At 38.3% G+C, this 17,961-nt stretch overlaps 1 protein-coding gene across 1 annotated transcript in view; it reads left to right on the top strand.

Annotated features, from left to right (window-relative positions):
- The window catches only part of C8H4orf17 (chromosome 8 C4orf17 homolog), a 46,064-nt gene that overhangs the window by 17,255 nt on the left and 10,848 nt on the right, over positions 1-17,961 (top strand). The window contains exons 2-4 of the mRNA XM_058546467.1: positions 8,983-9,200; positions 14,831-15,031; positions 17,376-17,440. Of these exons, the coding sequence (XP_058402450.1) occupies positions 9,035-9,200; positions 14,831-15,031; positions 17,376-17,440 (432 nt within the window). The 5' untranslated portion in view covers positions 8,983-9,034. The remainder of the gene's footprint in view (positions 1-8,982; positions 9,201-14,830; positions 15,032-17,375; positions 17,441-17,961) is intronic.

The raw sequence follows: 17,961 nt of genomic DNA on the forward strand, positions 1-17,961 counted from the left end.
TCCAAACTCATCATATTATATACATTAAATATGTGCAGTTTTTTGTATATCAATTATACTTCATAAACCTGTTTTATAATTTTATTTATTTATTTTTTTCCCCCAAAGTCCCAGTAGATAGTTGTATGTCATAGCTGCACATCCCTCTAGTTGCTGTATGTGGGACGTGACCTCAGCATGCCCGAAGAAGCGGTGCCTGGGTGCGCGCTGGGGATCGGAACACAGGCCGCCAGCAGCGGAGTGCACGCACTTAACCGCTAAGCCACAGGGCGGGGCCCATAAACCTGTTTTAAAAATCCATAATCCCTGCCTTGGACAAGTCATCTCCCAGCTTGTTCATCAAATATTAACTGTCCTAAATGCAACGTGGCATCTTGGATTGGATATCGAAACAGAAAAAGATGACACTAGTGGGAAAACTTTGAAATCCAAATCAAGTCTGGAGTTCAGTTAATGGTAGTGTACCAATGTGGGTTTCTTTGCTTTGACAAAGCTACCATGGTAACAGAAGATGCTAACATTAGGAGAAACTGGATGAGGGTAACCCTGTGTTATCTTTGCAATTTTTCTGTATATCTAAAATTATTCCAAAATAAAAATTAATAAAAATTATTAAATAATTAATGAAAACTTTAAAGATCCACTTTTGACTATCTCCTTACTCTCAAATGAAAACTATAATAAAGATATGAGATTTACAAGCATGTAACCTCATAACAAAATAGGACAGTAGTCTCCCCTTATCCACGGTTTCACTTTTCATGGTTTCAATTACCCACACTCAACCATGGTCCAAAAATATTAAATGGAAAATTATAGGAATAAATAATTCATAAATTTTAAATTGTGCATTGTTCCAAGTAGTGTGATGAAATCTCGTGCTGTCCCACTCCCTCCTGCCCACGATGTGAATCATCGCTTTCTCCCCAGATCCACACTGGATATGCTACTCGCCTGTTAGTTACTGAGTAGATGACTCAATCATCAGATCACTGTCGTGGTATCTCAGGGCTTGTGTTCAAGTAACCTTTATTTTATGTAATAATGGCCCGGAAGGCAACTTTATTATTAGTTATTATTGTTAATCTCTTACTGTTTCTAATTCATAAATTAAACTTCACCATAGGTATGTGTGTATAGGAGAAAACATGGTCTATACAGGGTTCAGCACTATCTGCGGTTTCAGGCGTCCACCGGGGGTCTTGGAACATATGCCCCGCGGGTAAAGGGAGGACTACCGTAATCTACCAGCACTCCTTTGCCAACCGCAGTGCTTTACTGAGCCTCCTCTGCCTCCCTCCATTCAGGGTAATCCACACGCGTGGCACAGAGAAGAAGCTGGACCTACGGGAAATGCTTCAGGTGTCTTCTACAACTTTCCTTCTCAGTATGAAATATATCTATATATAACAAAAAAGAAGAAGTTGTGAGCATAAATGGTTCCCTAATTTAGCCATTGAAACATGAGCACTGGTTTGGGAATTATCTTTAAAAAGATAAAGAAAAAAAGATTTAAAAAAAGTAAATAAAAACTTACTTTTCCTTCAAAGTCCATGCTATCTCACAAATCACTAGATACCAGTCAATCTAAAGATATGTTGTTACTTTCCAGCTCTCCTTTATACAATGCAGAAACCTAGTCATTTAGCTAATATTTAACTGGACACTTGGAGTCTCCTTCGTCCTTAGCCCAACTTCCCTTTCTAGAAAATTGAGAAAGCCTTTATCAAATCTACAGTTTCATAAAGACCTGTTGTAACAGTTGTCAAAGAATCTCTTTCTATTCCAAAGATCAGCTTGAAGTCTCATTATCACAAAGAGGACAATCTTTGTTCCCATTCAGTTTTAAAAGATTGAGGGTCAATAGTTGACAAACAGAATTCATGTGAGAAGCAGAATGATTTTTCAACTGGGGCAAAGTTAAAGGGGCACCAAACCCAGTTCTCTGGAGAAGTGCTGTTCAACAGAACTATAACGTGAGCCACATAAGTAATTTTACATCTTCTGGTAGCCACATGAAAAAGAGGAAAAAGAAATAGGTGAGATTAATATTAAAAACATTTTATTGAACCTGATATATTCAAAATGTTATCATTTGAAAGTGTTATCAATACTAAAAACTATTAATTAGATATTTTACTTTTTTTGTATTAAGTCTTCAGATGCCATATATATTTTACACTTAGAGCTCATCTTTCTCAGTCTAGCCACATTTCAAGTGCTTAAACCCGGTGCAAGGGCCTTACTTAAAAACGTTAAATGTTAAGAAGTTCAGAATAGAATTAGAATACATTTCTAAGCGTCTGTATCACATTTCTCAGTTAATGCTGGTGCATGGGGTTGTAAATAGCTTTAGCTCTACTTTTTGAGTGGAGCTCAAATCATCGCTAGCTGTGTTAGGCAGGCAGGTGTGGTGACAACGCAGGTCTTGCCTCAAACAGCCTTGGGTTAGACAGACCCCTGACAGCATTACCACGTGACCTTGGGAACTTTATTTAGCCTCTCCAAGCCTCAGGTTTGTACTATGGTAAAATGAGAATAATAATATCTAATAAGAACAATATCTACCTCAAAGTTGTGAAAATTAAGAGATAATCCATATAAAGTACTTAACACAGCACTGACTCTGATGTAAAAACAAGCATTTGATACACGCTATTATTATGTTATTATTATCCAGCTGAGTGAAAACCATCTTCTCTGATGCCTGTTGAAATTATTCTTTCTTTTCTCTTTCTTCTCTCTCTTGCATTTAATTCAACTCTATTATACATCCAAAGTGAGAAAGGCCACTGCTGCCACGTGGTTTTCTCAAGCTGTAGAGCTCCGAGAAGAATGGCAGGTGGGGACGTTCTGGAACTCTGATTTCCCTAAAGAATGTTACCATGTTGCTAAGCTATGCAGTGTATCTTAAGAACCAGGGAGCCACCACAGGCTCCTTGGAGTGAGAGTGGGAGAAACTGGAGGGAGACAGCTATCTTCTTTTGGAAGCATTAGACTTTAGGCTGTCTTTGCCAATTAAAAACTCCTAGCTCAAGGGCAGAGATTTAAGGAAATCTCTGAGGCTTGGAGGGTATCAACAGCCTTGAGTTCCTGTCAACCAGATCACCTTCTTTTAAAACTGTCCTCAGGTATAACTTTAAATTCATCATTAAAATAATTTTCAGAATTTTAGTATAATTTAGTTAATGGACCTCAAGTTCATCTTCTTTTCAAGACTTATATAAAGCCAAATAAGTCTGTTTTGAGGAAATCAGGTGTTATGTTTTAAAGTAAACCACCTATTTTTGAGGAGATCATACAAATGAAATATGCTGAGTTTGTGGGATAAAGACATTTATTTTGTGGAAAACATTTAACTTCATTTAATAAATATTTATTGAGCATATACTATGTGACAGGTACTGGGAGTACAGAGGTGGAAAATTGGACTAGATCACTGTCTGCTTGATTATTACATCCTATTGAGAGAAGCAGAAAATAAGCACAGAACTGTAAAAAATAATGTCAGGGAGTGACACACGCTATGAAGACAGCTTAAGGAGGTTGAGGATAGAGAGTGATGGAGGCTGGGATGATGGTGGGAACTACTTTAGAGAAGGGTAAGGAAGCCTTTTGGAGAAAGTCTTGTTTAGAAGAGCAATGAATGAAGCGAGTCAGGAAGCCAGGGGAAGATCTGAGTGGCAAGCATTCCAGGCTAGGGGATCTGCAAATGCAAAATGATTCAGCATTCATCACCTAAGTCATAATCTTTACACCCCCAGGAGTTCATAGGAACTCTCAGCTGTTCATTGATCAGATATTGTATTCTCCTTTTGTAAGCATATATTTTTACATATATGCTATTTGGGACTAAAAATATTAATACTTATTACAAATTTGCATGGTATTTTCTAAGTAACAATGGCCAGAGTTAGGACTAGATGGATGGTTTTTTTTTTTTTTTTTTGGTGAGCAAGATTCTCCCTGAGCTAACATCTGTACCAATCTTCCTCTATTTTGTATGTGGGTTGCTGCCACAGCACGGCTGACCAGTGGTGTAGGTCCGTGCCTGGGATCTGAACCTGCGAACCCCGGCCAATGAAACGGAGCACGCCAAGCTTAATTACTACGCCACGGGGCCGGCCCCAAATAATGCTTTTAAAACCACTTATTTTGAGGGTTTTGTGTCATGTAGTCTAAATAAAATTCAATAGTTTACTAATATATAGGTAGATTCAAGACACTATAGGAAAGGAAATATTGCTACCAGAAGTGCCTACACAGTTCCCTAAATGGTGAATGGTCAATTTAATTAGATTTTCCCACAGTTACCTCTATACAAGTTTTTCTTTTCCTCTTCAGAGTGAAAGCAGAGTGTTAGCATCACTATTAAAATAGAATTATAAATGGAACTGGCTACTTTTACTCAGCAACTCTTTGGGGCATCTCCTCTAAGTCAAGAGCTCTCAGCCTAGGTTTTGCAACACAAAGGCAGTGAAGTGAGACCCCAGGTATTTACTAACAGCAGCTAAAATGTTCATGTTTGCAAATTGTTTAGTTTTTAAAAGGAATTAATACAAAAAAGGGTAAGTCCTCTAACACTGTCTCTGGCATTTAGTTCTTTACCTGATTGGAAAGACTGGAGTTAGAACCTGTTTATACAGCTCTTCTGAGCAACAGTTACTGACACACTATAGTTGTGATGATTGAAATATTTTTTAGTGTTTTGCTTCCCCACAATTTTGGGATACATTCTTTAAAATCTGACCAGATGGTGGGAATGTGTCTTTCATGTGAACATCACCTGTCATGTGTATCACAGTGGGAAAAAAGGCTGAGAACTGCTGCTCTCTACTGTATAGCAAATACCTATTATGCTAAAATATTGGAAACAAGTGTGTGTATTTTTGTTTTCCATGTGTTGTTTTTCTGTTTTTGGGTTTTTAAAAATACACCTATTATTTTTCACAAAACTGTATTTGGGCCATAGTAAATAATCCACAGCACATTTGTAGAAGTAACTGTAACTAAGTTAGTCTATAGAATCCATCCATGATATACATTGACCAGTTTTGCATTGATGTGTTCCTCTAATACTGGCTTAGGAAAATTTTTAGTCACTTCATTACAAAATAATTGTGATTTCTGATTCTCCAATAAAGATAATATTTATCTATCAACAAGTAAATTATTTATTTCCTGGTCTCCACCTCTATTAATTCCTTATTTAAATAATATGTTCTTTTCATATTTCTCTTATCTTTTGGGGGAAAAAAATCTACCCTTTTGTATGAGAATGAACGATTCATTCATTTCTTCTGAGCTTATAAGTCTTAAAAAGTTACAGTCGAGGGGCTGGCCCAGTGGCGTAGTGGTTAAGTTCACACATTGCATTTTGGAAGCCCTGGATTTGCCATTCAGATCCTGGGTGCAGACCTACTCACTGCTCATCAGGCCATGCTGAGGTGGCGTCCCACATAGAAGAGCTAGAGGGACCTACAACTAGGATATACAATTATGTATTGGGGCTTTGGGGAGAAAAAAGAAAAAGAGGAAGATTGGCAACAGATGTTAGCTCAGGGCCAGTCTTCCTCAAAAAAAAAAAAAAAAGCGTTTCTTTCTACAAAAAAAAAAAAGCTACGGTCCAAAATCAATGCTTATTATAAACAGAAATCTTAACAGAGAAACATTATTCCAAACCAATTCATGGACTTTGGAAACATATCCATTAAAATCACTGGGCAATGAACTATCAGTCAATTACAGAGTGCTGAGATCAATACAGGCAACGGGTGAAGACACAGGTGTGGCCATTACTGATAGTAACCAAATGGTTCTTTTTCTTTAGCTTGAGGTAGTTTTTTTCTTTTAATTAATAGACTTTATTTTTTAGAGTAGTTTTTAAGCTTACAGAAAAATTGAGCAGAAAGTACCGGGAGTTCCATATACCCGCCTGCCCAGTTTCACCTATTATCATCATCTTGCATTAGTGTGGTACATTTGTTACAACTGATGAACCTATATTGTGCATTATTAACCAAAGTCCACGGTTTACATTAGAGTTTACTCTGTGTTGTACAGTTCTGTGGGTTCTGACAAATGCACAGTGTCATGTGTCCACTAGTATAGTATAGGTTAGTTTCACCGCCCTAAAAACCCTGTGTTGCACCTATTCATTACTACCCCACTTGCCCTCTGGAACTCCTGTTAACCACTGATCTTTTTATTGTCTCCACGGTTTTGCTTTTCCCAGAATGTCATATAGTTGGAATCATACGGTATGCAGACTTTTCAAACTGACTTCTTTCACTTAACAATATGCATTTAAGGTTCCGCTGTGTCTTTTCATGGCTTGATATCTCATTTCCTTTTAGCGCCTTATAGTATTCCATTGTGTGGATGTAGCACAGTTTATTTATCCGTTCACCTATTGCAGGACACCATGGGTGCTTCCAATATTTATAAATTGTGAATAAACATTCATGTGTAGGTTTCTGTGTGGACATAAGTTTTCAACTCCTTTGGGTAAACACCTAGGAATGTAATTGCTGGATCGTATGGTAAGATTATGTTTAGCTTTGTAAGAAACTGCCCAACTGTCTTCCAAGGTGGCTGTACCAATTTGCATTCCACCAACAATGAATGAGAGTTCCAGTTGCTCCACATTCTCGTCAGCATTTGGTCTTGTCAGTGTTTTGGATTTTAGCCATTCTAATAGATGTATTAGCACTATCTCATTGTTGTTTTAATTTGCAATCCCTAATGACAAATTGATGTTGAGTGTCTTTTCATATGCATGCTTTGCCATCTGATAATATTCTTTAATGAGGTGTTTGTTCAGATCTTTTGTCCAGTTTTTAATTGGGCTATTCGTTTTCTTACTGTTGAGTTTTAAGTGTTCTTTGTATATGTTGGATACAGGCCTTTATCAGATATGTGTTTTGCAAACATGTTCTCCCATGTTGGCTTGTCTTTTCACTCTTTAACAGTGTCTTTCACAGAGCGAAACATAGTTTTGCTTTTCTTCAGGTGTGAGGTAGTTTTATTCTTCCATCATTAGATCACTTGCTAGAACCATTCAAAGTACAACTTTGTCTCAAGTTATTCACTTACTTCATAAGTTTAAATCAGACTTTCAATAGTACATAATGTATATTTTGGATTCTGTAGAATGTTTAATGATATATAGGGATAAAATATTTATGTTTTGCCTTTGTTCCTTTAACAATATTTTGAACCTTCAAATGGAAACAATAAAAGCCACAACATCAGATTATTAAACTTTCTGTAACCCAAGAGAAAGCACCACAGCACCTTTTTAAATATAATAGCAAGATGAATTTCAGACTTCCAGGAGGCACTGCAATTTTCATAAGAGGAGGAGGAAGAATTCTCTGCATTGTTTGCTTGTTAACCTTTTATAGCAGAATTTAAAGTATACACTACCCTTCAAATTTACCTAAGAGAATGGACGTTGGGAGGGCACACATAGTAGAATAGCTAAATATTCCAGCTAACATCTAAGTCAATCCCATCAGGTTTCAGATGAGCAAATCAAAATCTAGGAAAGAAAGCAATTTATCTATGACCACTTTGCTCATTAATGGCAAAGCTGGGACCATAAATCCCATTTTTTAATTCCAGTTCAGTGTCTTTTCTACTCTCCAAATTACCTACTGCACCCTTTTCCCTCAACACAGATAAAAAATGAATTTACTGACTTCCTTGTACAAAAGGTACATAGAAAGAAGAATGAAAGTCTAGAAAGAAGAATGAATAAGTCTAAGGTTTGAGTTACACTAAGAGGTTGGAACTAACTCCTCATTATTCATACGGAGCAATAAGAAAACGTACTTTTCATTGTTAGATAATAGTATTTTCTGAATACAAAATATTTGAATATATTTTATTCAGCCTAGAATAATTTTAGAATTTATGAAAATCAGGTGTTTTGTGGCAACAGGGCTGGTAATTTATATACCATACACTCTGAATATATACCATGAAAAATTTGAACACTGATTCTCTGGTCAAAAAAGATAGTCAATAAACTAAAAATATCCGCCCCAACAAAATCTTGAGATCAATTTCTAGAATGTGTACATATTTTGACACTGCAAATTACTCTGACCAGAAAACCTCCCTGCCATGATTAGAAATAAAATGTCTATTTCCCAATAATGTTATAATGAATAAGATTTCTAAGATAGAAAATATACAACAAACACCAGAAAAAACATCCTTCTTACATTTCAAGGCTAGTATACCATCTTCAAGAAAGTTTAATTGACTCTTTCCTATGTTCCTAACCCAGAAATTTTCTTCCCCACATGATTGTGAATTCCCTAAGAGCAGTAACATTATCTTTTATCCCTTAGGCGTATGCCACTGTAGGTGTTTAATACATGATTGCTGAGTTATTGAGGGAAAATCATTAAATATTACTGAATATTGCAAATAACAACATGCCAAAGGTTCTCCAGTTTATCATCTGTAGACGTAATATAGTTCTTTTGCTATTGGACGTTTTTTCTCCTTCAGGTTTTACCATCCTCTCTGAAGATGATACAAACTTCAGATGCTGGTTTTCTTAAAATGCAATGTGAAAGGTCCTCATTTAAAGTTAATTTAAGGTAAAGCACATTTGTGGTACTGTATTTTAAAGCTATGCTTTTAATTTACTATATCAAAATTGATGATAACCATGCTATGTATTTTTATGTTGGTAAGCCAACAAAGTGACCTTAGATGTAATGAAATACAGAATATATTTTAAGTTTCTCACAAATGTTTTGATTTTTCCAGCGAAAAATTTTTCTGTTCTACCCATGCCTGTAATGATTTCAACATTTACAAAAATTTGGTCTGAAAGCAAAATAGCCTCACATTGCTTTGACAGGAGAGACAATTCAGTGCAAACAATGGAGATGGAGAAACCTTTACTGTGCAAGAAAATGCCAAGAACCCCTTGTCAGAACGCTTGTCATTCTGTGATTTCAGGGTCTGAGCACCTCTGGAAGTGAAGTTAACAAGGCAGACCCCAAGACCTTTCATGGCAACAGCAGAGAGGGGAAACCAACACTCCGTGAACATGAGCCTCAGACCCCCGACGTCTGCTCTTCAGTTTGAGAGCAAAGGCAGCCATTTTATGGCCGGAAGTGGAAGTTGTTTTCTAGTCAGGCACACCCCTCATCCCAGACGGGTCTGCCACATCAAAGGTAAGGTGACTCAATGTCCTAGAATGTCTCTCTCTTCTCTACCTTTGGGCTGCTTGATGACTCTGGTGGGTAAACATAGGGATACTATTCAAAATATTAACCACCGGTGAGGCACAGGCGTTGACTATTGGCACCAGTGCCAGCACTGGAGCCAGAGCAGAGGCCTGCAGGCACTGTCTGAGCTAGGCATTAACCCGTGGATTGCCGGATTGTTAGGAAAGGGTCTGGAAAGGTGCCAAAGGGGCCACTCAGGGAGCTCGGGCAGCAACTGACCAATTGGTATGAAAGTATTTCAATATTTTAACAACCTGCACAGGCATGCTAGCATCTAGTGCCAAATATCAGCCCTGGAGAAGCATATATTTTCCCTCCCTCCCTCTTTCCCTTTCTCTCTTTCTCCTTTCTTTCTCCTCTTTCTTCTCTCCCTCCCTCTCTCTCCCTTTCTCTCTTTCTCCTCTCTTTCTCCTCTTTCTTCTCTCCCTCCTTCTCTCCCTTTCTTCCATCTTTCCTTCCTTCCTCCTTGTCTCCCTCTTTCCATCTTTCCCTCTCTCTTTCCCTCTCTTTTTCTTTGTTTCACATTTTTAGTTTTTATAACGCCATATACTCCTCATTATTTTTTTCTTCTCTCTGAGGCTTCTCCTTCCCAGCTTTTTTCTTTTTTTTTTTTTTTGCTGATTCTGCAGTAAATCTTGGAGTCCCTCACAGCTCACTCCTTGACCATACTCTCTGTAATTATACTGTGACCCTAGTCAAATTTACTCATTTACAAGTTTCAAAAATACCATCTATAGGCCAAATGCTTTCAAATGTATATCTCAGACTCAGGTTCCTTTTCTAAAGTGTAGAGCCGTATATTCAACTGCCTGCTTGACCTAGACATGAAGCCCTGAGGCTTCATGGGCACCTTGAATTTTGCTCTTTGGAACTGAACTCTTGATCTTCCCTCAAAAGTGTGGACCCCCACCTAGTCTACCCCAACTAGTGAAGGGTACTATACGTTTGGGGCCCTTTTTCAACTCCTCTCTCTCCTTCCCTTCCCTTGCAATACTTCACTTGATCTTGTCACTTTTTCTTCTAAATATTTTATAAATGAAGCCACTTCTCTCCACGGCCACTGTTACAGCTCTGTTCCAGACCACTCTTACCTCTTGCTCTGACTATTACTCTTATAATCTGTAGCCTCCTAACTGCTCTACTTCCACCCTCGCCCTCATCTAATCTATTCTCCATAGAAGAACCAGAAAGATCATACTGAAACGTAAATTTCACTCTTAAACATCCTACTCAAAGTCCTTCCGAGGCTTCCATGCCCCTAGGATTATGTTGTGTATCTTGATATAGGCTAAAATGTTCCCTATGACATGGCCTCTGCCTCTTATGCCTCATCTCATGTCAATACCCTCCCCCCATTACACATATGCCATACTGGACTTGTCTAAGTTCCTTGAACATGTAACAAGCCCTTCCCACCTCTGGATTTTCACTCATACTGCTCCATCTAGCTATAAAACTTTTCCCCCCATTATTTGCTATTTCTCATTTTTCAGGTATTGGTTTAAATGTCACTTAAAAGAGACATTTCAGGCTCCACATCCTCAATCTAAATTAGATTTCCTTATGGGATATTCTCATAGTACCCTACATTTTGTTTCAGAGCAGTTGTCTTAGATCAGGTTCTCTGGAAATACACTCTGGGATGGAGATTTGTGTGAAGGTTTATTGGGGACTGCTCTTGGGAACAACCTGTATAAAGAGGCCAGGGAAGCAGGATTGGGCAGAAGTTGATTTGTGATGCAGATACAATAGAGGCCTCAGTCAGTCCCACAAGGAGCAGTAGATGGCTCTGGAAAGGTGTCTCAACTGAGGCAAGAATGTCAGGCCCTTGTAACCCCCATCAACCATTCATTGGTTGAGCTCCCATTGTGCGTGAGAGCTCCTTTCAACTGAGAGCAATTCCCAGAGGAGGACTCAGCATGAGCCATCAGTAGCTGACACCTCGGCAAGTAGGGAGATGAGTGCCTCAGTCCTGAAGGCATGATCCAGGTTGGTGGAAGGTGCACCACAGCACCCACTACAGCAATTATTGCAGCTTATTACTAAATATTTACTTTTATTTGATTAGTATCAAATATCTTCCACTAAACTGTGAGCTCCTTGAAAGTAGGAGGTATGTCTGTTTTGCTCACCTCTTATTTCCATTTCCCAAGGAGTGGCTGCCACATGGGAGGTGCTAGATAAATTCTTGTGGAAGGAAAGATGTTTAAATTATATCCAGATAAAATCATGGAGCCACTAATAGGTTTTAAATAGAATTTATATTCTACCTAAGCTATCTAGTAGTTGTGTGTCCTTGAACAAGTGATTTCATTAAAAAAAAATTCTAGAGGCCCGCCCAGTGATGTAGTGGTTAAGTTAATGGTTAAGGAAATGGCCAAGCACACTCTGCTTTGGCAGCCCAGGGTTCGTGGGTTTGGATCCCAGGCACGGACCTACATACTGCTTATCAAGCCATGCCATGGCGGCATCCCACGGCGGCATCCCACATACAAAATAGAGGAAGACTGGCACAGATGTTAGTTCAGGGCGAATCTTCCTCAAGCAAAAAGAGGAAGATTGGCAACAGATGTTAGCTCAGGGCCAATCTTCCTCACCAAAAAAACAAAATAATAATAATCCTAGCTGTATTATAAAAAGTGGAAGAGGCCTCACTAGAGGTTGGGAGATCAGATAAAAGACTGTCATTCAGATGAGAAGGCATGAGGGATGGGCAGAGAGAAGAGCAGAGAACTGAAGATTGAACTTTGGCAAGAGGTAAGTCCAGATGAGCAGCACAGATAGAACCAGCTGCAGGTTATGCGATAAACATGATTCCAGGAGAATCGCTGGGTGATCATCAAAGACAAATTCCTAAAGGAAATTAGGAAAATGAAAGCCAAGGGAAAGCAAACAGATATTACGATAAAGAAGTCATAGATGGCCTTGGACTCTATTGTCTTGGCAAAATCTGAGGACAGGGTATTTTGTAAACCACATAAGAAAAACATTGCATTTAACTAGAACTTTTTTCTCCTATGAAGGCAAATACTACTAAATGGAGTATAATTTTTTTCTGACTTCAAATATTGGAAAGTACTTGATGTATACCTCTTCCATATTTTATTTCACATTCTGCCTTGAATTATCTTATAGTATAAAACTGTTGGCAGGCAAGGGACTGAATTTTATGTCTTCAAATTCCTTACAATGCCTACCACAAAGCCTTGCTCATAGTAATATATGTTGACAAAGAGATCTTTGTTCAACTGAGTAGAAAATTGTCTTTGGAAATCTTTCAAGGATATCCATGCTAATTCTAGAAAGCTTAGTAAATGGAATTGTATGAGAAAGAGAAACGCAGCAAGCTGCTTCATTTTGACTATCAGCTGCTATGCTAAAAGTCAACATGTGCTTTGAACCCACGCTCAGCACAAGGAAACTACAACTAGTTTCACTAGTTTTACACCAAAGATAATTCTCGTAATCCATTTTACCAACACTCAAATGTTTAGTCTGTGAGATCTAATGTTATTGTCATAGATAAATGCTTAAAATATTAATTCATCAATAAGTTTAGTCAGTCCAAGAAATGCCTATTTAAAGTCTGCGGTAGATATACACACTTTGCTAAGGACACAACATAAGTTAGTTTCTGCTCACAATGTAGTTGGAAGAAACAGGAAGACAAAGAAATAATCATAATACAATGTGATATGTGCAATGATATAAGTGTGCTGAAAATTCAGATGTAGTACAGAGATAGAGAAATCATTGGAGGGGTGTCAGGAATGCACTTCACAGAAGTTCTGATTGAGAGATAATATGATAAACATTAAGAAGAAACAATGAGAAGAACTTGGGCATTTATTCGATTTGGGGGACGGAATAAGAAGTCTAGAATTACTACCAGGTTTTTAGCTTGGTTGACTGGGGGGACAGTGGACCTACCCATTAGTCTTGGGCATATAGGAGGGGAGAACATATGTAGGAGCTAAGACTATAAGCTTCATTTCAAGCATGCTGTACTTGATGTGCTGATGGAACATTCAGGAGGAAATGGTCAAGCAGAGAAATGGATATAAAGATGTACAGCCTAAGGATTGGATGGGGCTATAAAATAGACAGGATAAGAAAGACAAGAGCAGATAAGTTAAAACTATAATGCTATTGCCCAAGAAAGCAAAGAAAACCCAAAAGAACTCTGAAAAACACAGGGAGGGGTAGACAGAGAAAATCCAGTGAAAGAGATAGAAAAGGAATGGCAGAGATGCTGGGGTAGAACCTGGAAAATGTTGTCTCTTGAAAATAGAGAGAAATGATTTTAAAGAAAGAGGGATCAGTAAGTGGAGTCATCCATAGAAAGATCAATGTATACAAAAGATGAAAATTTCCATTTAATTTACAAATTAGTGATCTTTTCACGCTCTATTACATAGAATAGGAAAATCTTGAATTTACAGACATGATTATATTAAAATCTTACATTTGCTTGGCAGAGGTTTGCAAACTGTATTCTGAAGAGTCCTGGAGATCCAGACAGGAGACAAAGATGGAGTACAATGTGCTTGAACAAAGTGCATAGTAGCCAAAGAAGTCTGAGTATCACTACTGTGTAGCAAAAAACATTATATTTATTATGGGATTAAATGAGGCTTTTCTTGTTTCATAATTTGTGCTAAAGCCAAATTGTGAGATCTTCTATGCACGAATTGCTAAGAGGTGACAAAAAAAAAAAAAACTGGCCCTGCCATGGCAGCCATTGCTACCTCCGGGCTCTGCTCTTACTTTAGAGAAGAGTGAGGGTTCATAGAAATGAAAGAGAGTGAGGATTTCTTTGAACAGAGTCATTGGGGTGCTGTGCACTTCCCCTCCCCTCCATGAGGAGCAGCAGTACCTGCGTTCACCTACACCTGCATGGCTTTCCAGGGAACCATTTATAGAGAGTGAAGTGTCTACAGAGAGGGAGACCGAGATCTCACCAGCTAGCTAAATCCTTGCGTATGCTGTTCCTGGTCTGACTACACTGTTTCTGTGGTGCAATGTGGAGACACTATTCTTGGGGTGAACTCATTCTGTATCTTCTATGCTGTGGAGGACACAGGGAATGGTGTCTCTTTCTCTCCTAAAATCTAAATACAAAAGTGGCAGGAGCTGCCTGTATCAGCAGCGGAGACTGGGATCCAATTACTCTCCCACTTGTTACATTGAGACTCTCTGAATGCTTTCAAATCACTAAATCTGATATTAATGAGGCTAACATAATCCTCCTAGTCAGTAGCAAGACTTGTGAAATGAGAGGTCTGTCTGGGATAGAAGCAGATCTACTCTAGTTGACTCTCAGATCAAGATCAAAGATGAGGGCGTGGTTCTCAAAGCTGACAAGATGGCAGGACATTTCAAGGAAGCATGTGTTGCAAACATAATTTGCTACACTGACTTGCAAAGAACGTCCACTCTGCACTGGTTCATACAATTTGAAGTCTGACATCCTATGTACATATAATAATATCTGGTTGGGAAACTGCTGATAATTCAAAGAAAACCTGCCCAAAACCTAATCTGGTTGTTTGGTCTTTTTATCCTCACTCCCCTAGGTTTGAACAACATTCCGATCTGTACTGTGAATGATGATGAGAACTCATTGTGGGGTGTTGGCCAGTTTGACCACTTGGAGAAGGACGAGATGCCATTTGCCAAACGCAGTTACCCACCTAGCACTGCAGCCCTGGAGAGCCCGGTGGGAGAGGTCTCAGCAGCCCCAAACAGTGTCAGTGTGCCCCCACGGCCTCATTCTGGTGGGTCCCTCTCAGCTGATGAAATCTCTCCTGAGGCCTCCTGCAAACCATCACAGGGAAGAAAATCTGTATGATTGCCATATAGCTGCAGTGGTTTTTAAACAGTCATGACATTTTCTCACTGTGAAATAGGTTATGCACTATAAACATTTTTCACTCATTTAATCTCAATTCAGTAGTTCAATAATGTTAATAAATATTATTATTATTAATTGTGCTCAAGACACATTTGGTGTGGTTCTAGTCTCTCATTCCTACGAAAGTAGCTAAGAGGTAGCAAAAACGAATGTTTAGCCAGCATTGATAGGGAAACTACTTCAGATGAAAAGGGAGTCGGGGAGTGCAATAGGGGTGGAAGGTGCACGTTTACCTCGTCCCCACTGGACGGTCAAGTCCCGAAGGTCTGGGCCCCGGGTGACTGCCTTTGGCATTTTTGCTATTCTCAGTATCTCCCTGGGTCCCTGCACAGTGCCTGGTCTTCAGGAAACAATTCAACTAATTAAGTGATTAATGTTTATTGAATTGAAATGAAAAGGGATTAATCAAAAGCACTGCATGACTATAGTTAACAATACTGTACTACATGTTTGAAAGTTGCTGAGTAGATCTTAAAATTTCTCATCATAAGAAAGAAAAAAAAATTTGTCACTATGTGAGGTGATGGATGTTGACTAGACTTACTGTGATAATCATTTCACAATATATACATATATCAAATCATTATGTTGTACCCATTAAACTAAAACAAAACAAAACAAAACAAAAGCACAGTATGGGAAAATCTAAAAGGCAAGGTAAAATAGAAGAAATTCTGGATGGCAGGAATTATATCCAGTTCTCTTTCTCCTGCCCTATTCAATTACATGCTATTCCTAAAGGTTTCAGGAAATTATTTTGGTATAATGTGGTAAAATCTATATCTCTCACAAGATAACCAAAAGAGGATCATTAATGGAGTACTTACCATGGGATTCCATTCTAAGTCTTTACACCTGTGAACTCATTTCAGCCTTTCCAGAGCTCCTCTTCCCACCTTTCCACTAGCATGAAGAATCAAAGCCCACTTATTCCACCTGCTTTCTGGTGTCCCTTCTTACACTGTAAAACTCAGAAACTTGAAAATTACATTTGCAAGAGTCCTTTGAGGGGGTCAGGTGTTGCCACCTGGTAAGATTTATATGGCAGATATGGGGCTGAGGTCATCTTTCTGGTTCTTGTCTGCTATAAAGCATAATTGGAGAAATGGGGTTTTCCTGCTACAACCACCCAGGGCTCAGATTCTGGATTTATAGGTGTCAAAAGGCAAAGTCAGCAGACATGGCGGCTTTCTGATTGCAGCCACAATCCAGTGCCTCATCTGCAGCCTCATGGAGGTTGTGAAGCAGTTGAGGTGGCAGTGGCCTCCTGACTCCCCTTCCTCCCAGCTGTGATGGAGGCTGTGCCCCTTTGGTGGCCCAGCTGTAGGATGTTGTTCTTGAAGGGATTTGTGAAGGTCAAGACCAGAGCTCACGGCTCCAGCCCTTTCAACGGTATTATAAACACCTAATTCCCTGTATTATCTACAATTTTGCTTAAAATAGCTAGAATGGTTTCTGTTTCCTGCAAGTGAATGCTAACTTAATAGATTCACTGCCTACAACTTTGTTCTCACTACTTGGAGAGAGGTGACTTTACACTATTTTTCTATCTTTCTTCAGCTAGAACTAATGAATTCGATTACTATTGGGTATATGCACAAAATCTTTAAAAACTTGTTTTGTTAATTATAGCTTCAGTAAAAAAGATAACCTTATTTACACAGAATATATCTTTAAATTAATGCAAAGCGAAATTAAGCAAATATTTAAGTAGTTTTAGAGTAATTTAAAGAGATTCAGTTAGGTGACTGTATGAATGCGTAGGGTTGAGAGACTGATGAAATGAGTAAAATAAAGGATGTAATTATAACTCAGCGCGCATCTTCTCTTTCTGTCTGCAGGGCAAACAGCACACATACAAACTCCTTAATTAGAGAAAGTGATGGTTATACCGACAGAAAACAGAGAGAAACATGTCTCATATGAAATATGTACTTTTAAAAATCAGTTTACCCAGATCAAGAAAGCTCTTGCAGTGTTTCTTTACATCATCTTCCGGGGCATAGAATTAGTTTTCTAATATAAATATGGTTTTATTTTGTTATTGTAGTACAGTTCTACCTGCAAGTTTTCTAATCTGTATAAGCAGATCCCAGAGTTGACCTTAACTGAAATTCAGATGTACTCTAAACAACTGATGTATGTGTCATGTGGTAGAAATTCTTTTCAGTTTGATCTAAATACATTTTTCCTCCATATCATTTCAGAGCCCTGTAGAAAAATCAAGGAGTGCTTCAAAACTTCCAGTGAGAATCCCTTAGTAATTAAAAAGGTAAAGAAACAACTATTTACAGCGACCTATTTAGTCTGACTTCCATCATTTCCTCTCCTTTCCTTTGCATACCTTTCTGAAAAGGCACATTTCACAATATTTTTAACAGCTTTATTTAAGTATAATTAACATGATATAAAATGAACATATATAAAGTACAATTTGATGAGTTTTGACAGACATATCCACACCTGGGAAGCCACCCCTGAAATCAAGAGAATGAACATATCCAACACTCCCCAAAGTTTTCTCTTGACCTGGCCCTCCCACAGGCACACATTTATCTGTTACTCAAGACTAACATGCAATTTTTAGGATTCTATATAAATGAAATCATATACTGAGTTCTTTTTTTTTAATCTTGTTTCTTTAACTCAGCATAATTATTTTAAGATTCATCCATGTTGTTATGTGCATCAGCAGTTCATTCCTGTTTATTGCTGAGTGGTATTCAATCACATGGGTACCCCACAGTTTGTTTATACATTCACCTGTTGATGGGCATTTAGCTTGTTTCCAAT

The sequence above is a fragment of the Diceros bicornis genome, chromosome 8, assembly GCF_020826845.1.
Source record: "Diceros bicornis minor isolate mBicDic1 chromosome 8, mDicBic1.mat.cur, whole genome shotgun sequence".
Taxonomy (NCBI): domain Eukaryota; kingdom Metazoa; phylum Chordata; class Mammalia; order Perissodactyla; family Rhinocerotidae; genus Diceros; species Diceros bicornis.